The 13,287-nt window shown below is 50.6% G+C and overlaps 7 protein-coding genes across 7 annotated transcripts; 3 read left to right on the top strand and 4 right to left on the bottom strand.

Moving 5' to 3' along the window:
• Nucleotides 1-2,288: 2,288 nt before the first annotated feature.
• IAQ61_006583 (uncharacterized protein) lies at nt 2,289-2,809 on the top strand (the record flags this gene model as incomplete). The annotated part of the gene is made up of 2 exons (XM_066097230.1): nt 2,289-2,394; nt 2,602-2,809. Exons 1-2 carry the CDS (start codon nt 2,291-2,293, stop codon nt 2,807-2,809), a joined length of 312 nt encoding a protein of 103 aa, XP_065952707.1. The 5' UTR covers nt 2,289-2,290.
• Nucleotides 2,810-3,526: 717 nt separating this feature from the next.
• Nucleotides 3,527-3,850, top strand: IAQ61_006582 (uncharacterized protein; the record flags this gene model as incomplete). The annotated part of the gene is made up of 1 exon (XM_003845420.2): nt 3,527-3,850. The coding sequence occupies one exon, from the start codon at nt 3,527-3,529 to the stop codon at nt 3,848-3,850; it is 324 nt and encodes a 107-aa protein (XP_003845468.2).
• Nucleotides 3,851-4,941: 1,091 nt separating this feature from the next.
• IAQ61_006581 (uncharacterized protein) lies at nt 4,942-5,307 on the bottom strand (the record flags this gene model as incomplete). Its single annotated transcript, XM_003845419.1, has 2 exons — nt 4,942-5,099; nt 5,154-5,307. 2 exons carry the CDS (start codon nt 5,305-5,307, stop codon nt 4,942-4,944), a joined length of 312 nt encoding a protein of 103 aa, XP_003845467.1.
• Nucleotides 5,308-5,428: 121 nt separating this feature from the next.
• Nucleotides 5,429-6,176, bottom strand: IAQ61_006580 (uncharacterized protein; the record flags this gene model as incomplete). Its single annotated transcript, XM_066097229.1, has 5 exons — nt 5,429-5,437; nt 5,484-5,563; nt 5,790-5,806; nt 5,860-5,913; nt 6,133-6,176. The coding sequence occupies 5 exons, from the start codon at nt 6,174-6,176 to the stop codon at nt 5,429-5,431; spliced, it is 204 nt and encodes a 67-aa protein (XP_065952706.1).
• Nucleotides 6,175-7,169, top strand: IAQ61_006579 (uncharacterized protein; the record flags this gene model as incomplete). Its single annotated transcript, XM_003845418.1, has 2 exons — nt 6,175-6,499; nt 6,607-7,169. The coding sequence occupies 2 exons, from the start codon at nt 6,175-6,177 to the stop codon at nt 7,167-7,169; spliced, it is 888 nt and encodes a 295-aa protein (XP_003845466.1).
• Nucleotides 7,170-8,030: 861 nt separating this feature from the next.
• Nucleotides 8,031-9,662, bottom strand: IAQ61_006578 (uncharacterized protein; the record flags this gene model as incomplete). Its single annotated transcript, XM_003845417.1, has 1 exon — nt 8,031-9,662. The coding sequence occupies one exon, from the start codon at nt 9,660-9,662 to the stop codon at nt 8,031-8,033; it is 1,632 nt and encodes a 543-aa protein (XP_003845465.1).
• Nucleotides 9,663-11,564: 1,902 nt separating this feature from the next.
• IAQ61_006577 (uncharacterized protein) lies at nt 11,565-13,157 on the bottom strand (the record flags this gene model as incomplete). Its single annotated transcript, XM_003845415.2, has 1 exon — nt 11,565-13,157. The coding sequence occupies one exon, from the start codon at nt 13,155-13,157 to the stop codon at nt 11,565-11,567; it is 1,593 nt and encodes a 530-aa protein (XP_003845463.2).
• Nucleotides 13,158-13,287: the final 130 nt, after the last annotated feature.

Genomic DNA, 13,287 nt, shown 5'->3' with positions numbered 1-13,287 from the left:
CGCTGGATGGCTATCAAGCGAATCAAGTGAGAGGAAGCAGACTTGGCACTGACTCGGAAGCTGGTTCTTTTGACACCAAACGACATGTATAGCGACCGCATCTCCCATCGAACCACCACGGCCCAACTTCGCACGTACTCCTCCCGCTATCGAGGTTCTCATCTAAATTTTCCTTATACCCGGTTTCTGCTCTTACTTTTACCTCCGAATTCCATCGGCAGTCATCCGAAACCATGCACCATGGCTATGATGTCGGAAGCACAGGGAGTAAAGCCTGATTCTTCAGGTACAGTGCAGACAATCAGTCAACCGCATGCAAATACCAATAGGTAACCACGCGTCCATCCAGACGTCTTCGCCATGGCTGTAGCGGAAGCATAGGACATCCAGAGTCATGCAAGACCGAGCAAAGGTGCCGAGTGTCGCAATGGAGCGGTGTAAATGGCGAAGAGGATTCTAAAGGCGAATCAGACGTTTGCTTGGGAGGCTGTAATGGGGCAGGCTGGGTGTATACTACCTATGTAGGTACTCCAACGGACGAGACCAGATCATCCTACGAACGGGTTACATGGGGTGGGGGGGGGGGGGGGGAAATGAGAGCTAAGAGTAACTAAGCCGTTGAGTTCCCTAGAGCTTCCAAGGTTACATGAAAATGTTCCGAGGTTGCCGAAGTCTGTGCGTCCAGCGTCCAGGTTTCCGACAGGTGGTGCAATATGGGTGAACACGCGACACGCATTGCACGCAATCCAACCCAACGTCGCACCACCACGTATCTGCAGGAACACTCATAGACTTGCGTCACCTGCATGTTGAAGCCTCGATACTGAAACCACAATAGAATACCTAGGTGCCATGGGCCGAGTAACCCAGTCCGCAAAGCAGAGAAGGAGGAGTTGACAAGGCTGCTGCACACCAGAATCGGCCATCTCTACAATTCGCCATTTTGCGCCAGTCATGTTTATCAAAAAGTATGGACTGATGCTTGGAATCCCAGAAACAAATTTCGAAAAAATGTCCTCTTGGCATTGATATTCCTTGTCACGTGTGCTTTACCCGTTGACGATTCTGGGATTAGTGAACGTGCGTGGGGACTACAGTTCATGCCAGTCAAATAAACTACCGTAGGTACCGTCTAGGAGATCCCATGCTGCCCAGACATGCGCTGCAAGGCACAGCCAATGTTGAAATATATATATCGCCGTACTGTTCTGGATTCCTACGATACATGTCTACACAACAGATTCCGATACTGTACGATCTGCGACGTCCATGCTGCACATCATGCGGGTCTCATCCTCCAAGACCGGATGCTTGGGTACCATCATGTTTCACTTGCAAGTTCACACCTACCAGCTTGTCCTGCATTGCCTCCGCGAGATTGCGTGAGACCCAAAGCTTATATCGATTACGTTCTATTCAGTGACAGGCACTCCCTCGATTTCCTTGCCGTATGTGCGGGGGCTCTGTGGAACCGTTGGTGCATCGGCTGTAGATATTTCGACCACTGAACGGCTGAGAGCTCTGATGGCCCATCGCTGTTAAGGTTATTGGTAGAACCATCAAGGTTGCACGTACTATATCTGATCAGGACGACATAGAGGCTGAACGAGCAAGACTCTAACCGCCAGCCACCCGCCACGTTCCAGCCACATACATCTTCTGTCAACGTCTTATGCCGGACTCGCCCTGTCTTTGCATCCTGAAGTCCTGGATCATGCCCATAGAGATCAAAAATACGCTCTACATTCGAAAATATCACTTTAGCCTAAGGACTCTGTCAACACCAAGTCAACACCAAAGCGGCAAGATAGTTTCTTGGAAGAGTTGCATTTTGTCAATTGTTGGCCTGAGCATCTTTAAGAGAGGCTTTGCAGGCGCGATTTAGGCCAGACGTTGCCTTAAGGCTGGTACAATGTCTTGTATCAAACAGTATTCTTACATCTGCCATATGGTACATGTTTGCGTGATAGCACTGGACATCGTGAGCCATGGATCATAGGTAAGAATTGATCAAAGACCCCCCTTTCTTTAGTTGACTTCAGCTAATAGCCCCCAGGAGTACTCTTTCCCATCGTCCAGTGTTCTCTTGTCACTGCTGCATGCGATTTCACCATCACTCGTAATGCATCGGACATACCCTCTGAATCCACGCATGTTGTGCTATGAACGCTTTGGCCGATATTCTGTTATGTATTCTACGTATGCCCAATCTTTGAGATCTGGTCCTCTCACTCAAATAGCGTCTCATTCTCTATGCGCTTTTACATGAGGCACAATGTAAGATACAGACATGGAAGCGTCGATATCAAATACCGCTGAACACTCCCAGTACCTGTGTTGTGGCCACCATTCGCTTCGATATCTCCGCAGTCTGCATCCTTCTAGCCATCGTCTGTATGCCGATTCATCGTGTTATAAAAGAATCAGACTACTACATGTCTAGGATCCCAGCTAATTTACTGTTTGCGCGTGAGTCCACGACACTTTACGTTTCGCAGTGATAAAGGATGTATTCAGCACTAACGTTGCATAGATCAGAGCGTACACATCCTGAATCTTTTGTTGACTACGAAGTGTACTCTCTCATGATGCATCATTTAGCGTCAGCATATCGGCTCTTCGTCGTACTTCTCAGCTGTCTTTACCATCAGCCACATGGGGCTCAGGCGTGCTCGTTCGCTCAGACTCATTTCCCGTGCGAACAGTTTCTTTCCCAAACAATCAAAATATCATGCTCAAGGCCCACAACACATTGCTCATCACTGAGCTGACTGGCGACACGAGATTCGGTGCGATCATTCTGAGTTAATATCCACTCCATCACAGTGTATCTCCCTAGAACCCACGTTTTGCCCGAACATCTTCAAGCCATTCGTTTCAGGCCTCCCACTCATTCCCGCTGCTTACACCGAAGCGACTCGTCACACTAGCTCGCTCGGCGACAGCGAGGATTGCATAATGTCAATTTGCAACCTAGCAAGAAGCTATTATACAGGAGTAGCCCATCAACATGATCTGCACACAGATGCAGATTCTGTAGCAAATTTGCCTCCCCTATATACTATATGCTGGATGGCTACAAGCTCTGATCGGTAGCCGGGAGATTGCTTGTTCAGCTGACCGCCGAGGAAGCCAAGACAGCAGCCACCAAACCAACAACCCACAGTGATTGGTCCAACTCGACGACGTCACCATAGTTTTTTCAGCCTTAACAGGTTTATCAGCCAGGCTGTGTAAGGCTTCCAACGAACTGGGGAAAGGCGGTGCAATACTAGAGTGTGTGAATGTGGATGGGGTATCTCACCGCTTGAATGCCAGCATAGCATACTACCATATGTATATAAGACTTGAGTCTGTGGTTTCTGGGTAGGCTTTGCACTTCAAACCACAAACACCACTTTCCATCTCATATCAAACGAGTCAGTTCATACCAAATATACAAACATAAAAACACCCACATCCATCCACCCTACCCCAACAACTCCACCAGTGCCACCCACCCACAATCATCCACAAATCCCACATCATGAAACCCACCACAACCACCACAACCGCAACAACCCTCCTCCTCCTCCTCGCCACCCTCACCCTCGCCAACCCAGCAGCACCCGCCCCCCAACCAAACCCTCAAATCGCACCACCCCTCGACATCGCAGCCCGCGACGCTGCTATCCTTGAGAGCATCCAACTCGAGGCGCGCGCAAAGAAGCCCAAGCCGGGGAGCAGCGAGGGCGGTAACGGAAATAGTTCGAATAGCACGGGCGCGGCGGTTATGATGACGACAAGTCGGGCGCTGCAGGTGGGTGCGTTGGGGTTGGGGGTTGTGGAGGTGGTGAGGTTGTGGGGTTAGATTTGGGAGGGAGTGTGGGGAGGAGGAGAGGGGGTGGGTGTATGGGGAAAAGATATGGAGGTGGCAATGTATGCATCGCGGACCTGAGTTCGGGTTGATTTTCCACTTTGGGTGTATTGGGGAGGGGGCTATACAGATTGCCCCGATGCCAAACACGAGTTGTAGCTACATCTAAAGACAGCCATTTCGGAATTCCACTCTCTCCGTAAGTCCACCCGCTTCTCACATACCATGCCGTCTACCTGGGCGAAAAGATAATCCTGATTCCTAACATAGCCTTGCCACTCGCGTTCCAATCGCTGTAACGGTGGGTAGGTATGTGGTCGTTGTGTTGCTGTATTCTACCGTAGGATGGTGGACTGGGTTCATGGGACTAGCAGGTACACAGCCACATTGCCTTGGAGCGCGCTAAACGGTGTTCACTTGGAGCATACTGTAGTCTGTACTAAAGCTTGTACGCTATCTACAAGGGGAAGGTGGGTAGATTCGTATTGACGGTCCAGTGAGCGTGGAGGCGATGTGCTCGGCAGACTCTAGTTCGTAGCAAGCCAGTCCAATGCAAGATTGGTGTGTAATGTCGTTTTATGGCAGTGATGAACTGTTTGCTGGATCGGTTGCGTTGCGTGCATGGGTGCTGGTGTGGTTCATGGCTGGATGATTTACAATTGTGGTGAGAACAGACTAATGAGTTGGGCTTTGCTGCAAGTCTTGCTACAACCTTAATATGTGCGGAGCGTTTTCCGAGAACTGCCGGGAACTGGTATGCGAGTACCGATACACCCATAGCCCCTGAACTCATAATCCAGGCGCAGAGAAATACGGCTTAAAAGTCTTAAAACGCTCAACACGCGGCAATCAAGAGGAAGTGATTTTGTGGAAACCATGAATTAAGAACTACTCATTCATCCAACATTTTCCAACGCGGACTTCGCCCTGAGACAAAACGCCCAATAAACGCAACAGTATCTTGTGCGGCGATCCAATGCCAATCTATACACAAGACCTCAAAGTGCTCATTCACAGCTGGTTACTATACATAAAGTACAACATGCAAGCCATGCAGTTGGGCCAGGAACCCCCAAACGCAGCTCCTAAGCAGCAGCAGCCGTGGCGGGAGCCTCAGCAGTAGGATTGACGTCGGAGCAAATCAGAGCCTGTCCGAGGATGGGAATCAAGCAGCACTTGGCCTGCTGGCCGCCCTCGGCGCAAGTGTCGATGAACTCGTTGATGGCGGTCGGGGTGATGGCAGCTAGTGGATTGTTAGAAATAGGTGGTGAAAATGTGGGAGGCAGAAGAGACGTACGAGGAGCACAGTCGAGGTTGGCAAGTTGGAGGACGTCGGTTGCACAACAGACTGGGGTGCCCGAGGAGCAGAGACCGGCCTGGCGTTCGACGACTGCGGGGACGGCGAAGGCAGTGGCGGCAAAAGCGGCAATGGTAGCGGTGGTGAATTGCATGGCGAAGGTTGTTGAGTAGTTCTTTGGATAGATTGGAATTGAAGGTGGATGGATTCTTGGTTGATGAAGTGAGTTGATAGTGTTGGATAATGTTCAGTTTGAGACGTCCTCGCTCTCCTTCTTATACACTCTTGAGATTGTTAGTTCAGGGACAGATTCAAGGTATTGAGGCTTGCCTGCTTGAGAAGTGACTTGACCTTCGTCATGGAGCCATTGCTTCGAGAAGCCAGATCGTCATCGTGTCCGGGGTTCAGCACTCAGGCACATTCCTCAGTGGATCTGTGGGGTTCCGGAGCCAATCTCTAATCCCAATGCCCTCCGGCAACTCTTTCCTACGGTAAAAAGTGACGTCGATCATGTGTGTTCAGCTTCAACAGTCTTCAAGGAAAAGCATTGACTGGCTACACTAGGAATGCCAGACCATTGAAGTTGTTGATCTTGAAACCTGACGGCTACTCTGACCATTAACAAGGAGTACTGACATGGTCCACGGCTAGATCTATCCCGGCGGTCAACCTCTTCATGGTAATAATGAGACACACTTGGACTTACTGGTAGATCCGCTCGCCCAGTGTCGTCGGCTGGTAAAAGCATTGGCACGCACATCTACCACGGAAAAGTTCGGCTTTGACGCTTCATGCAGGTTGCTTCCACAAGATCAAACACATTGTGATGGCTTGGACAAGCCACAAATTCACAATCTTAAGAGCCTCCTGAGTTGGTGACGTCGATTAGACTGGGGTGGCCGTGAACCGAGCTCTTCGTGCAGACATGGCATGAATGCTCATCTCCGCCAATGAAGCAGTCCCGGTCCCAGAAACGTACACAGTATGCCCTGTAAATAGACCAGCCACGATACCGCGAACCATGGCAACGGCTTGGTGGGCCAGCTTCGCAATGCAACGTTTGATTTCAGATGTTCTTGCTACAGCCAATCATACAAGACTTTTCCATCGTACAGCCACAGTGATATTCAAAGATCGACTTGTAATGCTTGAGGATCTCGGGTCCACTCCAGCACAACGGCCCATCTCAACAAGTTTCTTTCTTGAGAACGCGTCAAGCCATCTGCAAAAGACGACAGAAACTTGCGACAGTGATATTATCATGCTGCAACGTTCTTGCACCTCGTGGGTGACGGTGAGGAAAATGATTGATGCCTCAGTACAGTTCGATTTTGCCGAAAAGCGCAGTAAGGAGCACACAGTCTGGAACGAATAGAAAGCCTAGCCCTTACTTTTAGACGTAAGCGACGCCTTGAAAAAACCTTGGTGATGGCTTGCTAAGCGATCGATATAGCACAAGGATCCGTGTATGGGGTACGTCGTCACCTCTTGTGTAAGGCGGGTATTCTTGGAATCCTCCCATATCCACCAGTTTGGTGCAGTAATGACCTTGACGTTCCACTTCCACGCAGCAAAACGTCTGTAAAGCGGGTTCCAGGCGAACGAACGAACGTTTGGTCTACTACACCTGAGGAATGGGAAGATGCGTGCCTGTCTCAAGTGCCGTTGACAAGGAAGAAGAGCGGAACGTTGGAGGCGAGCCTACCTGCGGTTGCGCCACAAACATCTCCCCACTCGGGCGCCTCTTCCCCCATTCAGGCACGACAGCCGGCTCCAAGACGGCCGCTTCTGACGTCACCTTATCCCCTGAGCTTGACACCGCAGCAAGTTCTCTCGAAAACGCGACATCATTCAGTTCCAAGCAAGTCCAATGATTTGTTGAGATCATGTTTACCATGGGCGAATACTTGCCTCTGTAGTACGGAAATCCCGCATAAGCGAACACTGTTTTACCACGTAGAGTGGTCCACGCGAAACGGCTATCCCAGTTGTGTTGAACAAGGCCCAGGAGCCTAGAGCCCTTCACACTAGCTGTTATCCATTGCCGAGTGCTACGCCTTGGCCTAGGCGTGCCTTGCTGGGAGATGCACAGGATCAATAAACAATGCTGGGCTTCACAGAACTGAGTCCGAGAAGGTTGAATCGGATGTTGCTGGTGTTAAAGTTTTGCCATGATGCTGAAATGATGCAAAGAACAGGGGATTCCAAAATCATAATGGCCAAGTAGTAGGGAAATATTGCCAAGTCACCGTCTGCTGAGATGATGCAGAAAACCAGAAGATTCCATCATCATGATAGTCAAGTAGCAGGGAATTACCGTCAAGTCACCGTCTGCTCACATGTGACACATATAGAATGAGAGAGAGAGAAGGGTATATAGACATTTATACAAGCTCTACCCACCTAGCCGAACAGCTCCCATCTTGGTATCAATCGACATAGAACCCACACTCCCACCATAGAACCCGCCTCCACCACATTACCCACCACCCAGCCCAACAAAACCCCTCAACACTCCAGCACTCCATCCTAGTCATATGCCCACCAATATACAAGGGCTGAACCACATCGACCCTCTCTCAAACACTCCATAACGTCATGCCACGTGCACAGCAAAAAGCGTCGAGTAAGCATAAGAGAAAGAATATTAAAATTTGTGGTATCCAGAGCAGCCCAAAGAAACCCGCACAGCACAAAAGCCAGTGGGTAAAGAAACGCAGACTGATGCAAACGCCATGCCAAAAATGCCTCGCCCACGCTATGCCTCGCGAATAATGAATGCAAGTAAGAAAGCACTTTTTTTCTCGCGACTCTCCTTCTCTCTCTGTATCTCCGTGCCTCAGCCATAAACCCATTGCGTCACAACATCCCATTCCATTACTGCCTCAGAATCTTATTCCTAAACCTCTGCCACGACGAGCTCGCCGAGCTTTCCTCCCACGACTCGGCAATCTCCTCTTCAAACTTGCCCGTCAGAATATCCGCCTGCGCAGGCTTGATGAAAGCCGTGCGCTTGACAATCTTGTGGCCCGTGTACAAGACAACAAAGAGGATGAGACTGACGTAGGCGATGAAGAAGTCCTCGACGTTCCAGGGGACAAACGCCGTGAAGCCCTGGGTGAGGGTGATGATGGCGCAAAAGGAGAGGCCGTAGATGGCGAGGGGGCTGCCGCCCCAGGACTTGAACGGGAGGGTGTCGCGGCTGATGTTTTGGGCCTTTAGCGCGCGCATAAAGCACAGGTGGCAGATGCAGATGCAGGACCAGGCGATGAAGCCGGCGACAGAGATGATGTTGAGAAGCCAGTTGAAGGCTTCGCCGCCATTGCTCGAGAGGTTCATGTAGGCGAGGAGGCCCATGGCGGCGGTAATGGCGGTGGCAATGTAGGGGACACCGCGTTTGGTGGTGCGTTTACAGAATGCGGGCGCGCAGTGTTCCTCTGCGAGACCAACGAGGATACGGCTTCCAGAGTAGACGTTGGAGCTGGCGGCGGAAAGAACGACGGTGAGGAGGATGGCGTTCATGATGTCTGGAAGAGCGGAGACGCCCGCCATTTGGATGGCAATGACAAGGGGGCTGGATCCCGCGTTCGTGTCACCCACCTGGAGTGATTCGAGATTGTAGGGCACAAGGATGCCAATGAAGAAGATGGTTCCCACGAAGAGCGAGAAGATGGACCAGAAGGTGCGCTTGATGGCTCGGGGCATCGTCACTCGAGGATTCGCAGACTCGCCGGCCCCAATGGCGCATAATTCTGTGCCCTGATAAGCGAACCCCGCCTGTATTAATACGGCCCAAAAGCCGACAAATTTGGCCACTCCAGGGCTCTCTGCGAGATAAGGAGCAAAGGCGCCGGGTTCATTCCAGTACTTGAAGCCAAGGTAGCCTTGGACGCCAACACCAGCGTTCACGCAGATGGCGAAGATCCAAAACCCAACCAGAGCGACAACCTTGATCAACGCGAACCAAAACTCGAATTCACCAAAGATATCCACAGGCAGGAAGTTGACGGCCGTAATGGGAACCCAGAAGATGGTGATGAAGATGCCGATACTGAGGTCTGAATTCCACCATTGGATGATGAGGCCCGCGGCAGTGAGTTCGAGCGCATACGTAATCGACCAGGAGAACCAGTAGATCCATCCCATGGCAAAGCCAAGACTGGGATCAACAAAGCGGGCGGCGTATTGTGTGAATGCTCCGGCTACGGGGAGGTAGGTGGCCATCTCAGCCAAACTGAGCATGACCGAGTACACGAGCGTTCCGACGAAGATGTATGCGAGGAGAGCGCCGACAGGGCCAGCGGTTGCAATCGAACCCCCTGATGCGATGAAGACTCCAGTGCCAACGGTACCGCCAATGGCGACGAATTGGAGATGCCTTGCCGACAGCTTGCGGTGCAGCTGGTCGTTCTGGGGCGTGGTTTGTTTCTCGACATCGCTCAGGGAGGTTGCCTTCTCAGGGGTGTGGTCACCCCTCTTGGATAGGACTCCCTCGCCAGCAGATGCCATATTCGAGGGCGATATGAAACCCTGTGGGAGAAGCGTGGGTATGGGAAAAACAACGATGAGAAGATGAGTGTGGCAGATATGGGCCCCAGCTGCTGTGGGCTATACGCCCATCTATATTTCATCTCGCGATCCTTGAAGAGCCAAAGTGGAGCCATGCATCCATCCCATCAAACACCCATGGCCCTAAAGCGATTCGCCTTCCCAATCCGTTGGCCGTTGGGATAACTCGACAGCTCTGGAGTGCGCGCGACCCTTGAAATTTTTCTTCCATGGTTCCACTTCTTGGCGGGAAAGGAGGCGCACTTTTGCCGTGGCGCCAGAATGCTGCCGTTGAAAAGTCGCGGGTGTGGTGTAGGCAGTACGATAGGGTAAAGGAAGGATGTGCGCGCGACGAAATTTTTCGAACCGGGTTGTGTCGGGTTTTGCGGACGGTAGCGTGCTAAGTCAGGGCTGCTAGTTACTGTAGCGTGTACGCAATGCTACTGTAGCGTGTGCCATTCCGAGTGCGCATTCAGCAATAAAAAAAAATCTGCATGTTAGTCCTCTCCATTAACTGTACATTGTGCCTACTCTAGTACCATACTACGGTATGGTAGCTTCGGCAATAGCCCAAGGCCGTTCACGCGACTCTTCACGGCAACTTGCCAAGCGTCCACGGCGACGAACGAATCATGCGCCGTCATGTGGAAAAATTTGGAGTGGCTTCTAACATGGAAGACATGGAAGACTCGGCTGATCACCTGCTCGCTTTTGATGTTGCTCTCGAAGGACTTTGTTTGGGCAAGGCTCCAATGCTGCAGGCACATGCATTCAGCTGCACTACCCGTATGTCAATTCACGTGCATGAGGAGAGACTGCGGTTACTACTGAGGTTGCGATCGAGGTCTGAAGAGTGGCTGATATATCAATGGCTAGTGCTCTAACAAAGACCAGACATGATCTATCTGTCTTTTCTTGCTTGCGTAGTAGGTTGTCTCACGCATCACTGAGGTTGGGCGAGATAACAAGAGGTAAGAGGGTAGATATATAAAGGTCATCTCATTCATCAGACGCTGTGCCAATTTTCTACCCTGGTAGTAATACCCACCCGGCCAATCACGCCAGCGTAGGGCAAAGCTTGGTAGAGCGTCTCAGGAATATTAAGATAGCTTTTAGTAATGCGCTGAATTGACTTGTATACAGGGATAATACTAATTGTAACCTAGTACTTCCTATCTACAAAAACACAGTATCATCACGCCTTTACAAGCAAATTGGCGTATAAGACAGACTCTATTATATGCCATGGTATAGTAGTAGAGGTATTAGAGGTGGTAATAGGGGTCCCTAATCACCATTTCTACCACCACCTCGTACCTACCTCGATATCGCGATATTACATATATCGATACCCACCTTGATTCCAATATCGATATTGAGGTGGGTATCAAGGTAGGCATTCATATAGAGTGTTGATATATCACGATATCAAGGTGGGTTTTAAGGTAGGTATTGGTATACTGCGATATCGACGTTAACATCGAGGTGGGTTTTAAAGTGGTAGTAGAGGTGGTGGTAGATTCCAACAACAATCAGACTTGGGCTCATGCACAGCGCAAAGGTTTGACGTAGTTTACTACGCCTATAGCGCCTACGAGTATAAAATGTATGCAATTAGACAGAGAATCTTGTACAGAGTAGATTGGAAACTTCTAGTACTAGTAGGAGTATAGTAAGTAATGAAATAGATAGATTGTATAAATATATAAAAAGTATACCTTGCAAAATCAGAGTACTACTAAATCGCATTTCATTTTTCCTTAGACGCTCTGCTAACGCTCCGCGCAATTTTTCAGCTCTAGAGTTACCGCAACGCGTAGCCCAACAGGGCGTTGAATTGATAGGATGATATAAAAAGGGCCCTTATAAAGGATGACTTCCCGCACCAACACTAGCACTACTATTAAACATACTCAACAAATGCGGTCTCCGCTTCTCCAAATCCAAAATCATGCTCCCAAACAAGCCATTCGCCCAACTAAACCACTGCCGCGTCCAGATCTTCTCACTCCTCGCATCCACACTCTCATGCATCAACCCAAGCCCATCCGTACTCCTCACCAACATCTGCAAATTCGCGAGAATCTCGTCCTCGTCCTCGCTCGTCAGGATGGTGACGATCAGCGCCATCGGCCACACACGCCCGGGCAGGGTGTGCGGGGACCCCACGCCCGAAAGCACGGGGCCCTGGGCGAAATAGGGGTTCTCGCGCGAGAGAATCTTGCGGCGTGTGTTGGCGTAGATGGGGTCGTGGAGGGTTGTGTAGCCGATGAAGGGGGCGGAGAGTAGAGAGGGGACGTTGGGATCATCCATGACGTTTGCGCTGCCGAAGCCGTCGACTTCGTAGGCGTATATTTTGCCGTGCAGTTTGTCGTCGATGATGCCGTAGGCGTCGATGCCCCGGTTGATGTGGGTGCTTGTGCGTTTCATCCATCTGCTTAGCTTGCCGGATCGCGGCGAGATGGTAGATGCGATGATGGAGCAGGCGTTGAGGGCGGAGCTGAACATCATGTTAGAGGGGATAAGGTACTGGTACGTACACGCATCGTCACTTGGACGATGGTAACTGCGTATGAGGCCGATGTTGCCTTTGTGTGGACTTCCGTTGCAGCGGTTGATTGGGGTTCCGCCATAAGGTGCACAGTAGGTGTAGGGTGTGTGCTGCCATGCGCCGTCTGGGGTGTAGGAATCAATCCTCATGCTCTCCACGGTCCGTAAGATTGTTTCCACGGCTTTCGTCCAGTTTCTGGTCTGTTTGAAAAAGTCGTAGTCTTTCGTTGCGGTTGCGTAGTCGGCGGAGAGCTGCAAGAAGGAGGCGAAGCTATCGAGTTCCCATTGACAGGAGAAGACGCTCATGTCATCAAAAGCAGGGGTGATTTCATCGCTGTTCATACTGCTTTTGCGCTTGATTCCACTCTCTACAGGGGCCTGGAAGGCGTTACAGAAGGGGTTCTCCAAGATGTAACGAGCTTGCAGGTTGATGGCACCGCGGAAGAGACTCGCAAAACTGTTCTGACTTTTGGATGGCTTCAGTAGGGAGACGTAGGCTTGTAATTGGTTTGCACTGTCTCGCAACCACATTGCTTCAATGTCTCCCGTGACCACAAATGTGAGCTCCTCTTGCGTCTCCCTCTGCTCACCATCTTCGTCCTCTTCAGCAGTCTGGTCTGCATAACCTTGCCATGCAATCGTCGTGTCCAGTGTACTTGGCCAACTATTCTCGAAGACCCGGAAGAGGTCAGGATCCTTGATTACATGGCGCAGTCGTTCAATTGTGTCTTCCACCTCTTGTGAGATGAATGTTCGGCAGGCTTCTATAGGCCGAGCATATGACAAGTTAAGGCTCCCTCCAGTAAACGGTTCGTGCCTCTGTCTAGCATATTCGGAGTATGAGGGACATTGGGCATAGGTTGCAGGAATAAGCGTGAATATGGAGAGGATGTCTACAGGCCGCATTGTCTCAAACAGATAATGTCCAGAATGCGCATCAATGAACTGGTAAGCGCGAATCAACAGAAAGTGTATGCAAAGCAAACACTTAAAGGCACAAGATCAATGCAAGAAACGATACAAGAAACAAATGAGT

Source organism: Plenodomus lingam, assembly GCF_022343315.1.
Source record: "Plenodomus lingam strain CAN1 chromosome Unknown contig_26, whole genome shotgun sequence".
Lineage (NCBI taxonomy): Eukaryota > Fungi > Ascomycota > Dothideomycetes > Pleosporales > Leptosphaeriaceae > Plenodomus > Plenodomus lingam.
Note: the sequence above shows the minus strand (reverse complement) of the source record. Positions and strands in the feature narration are given on the sequence as shown.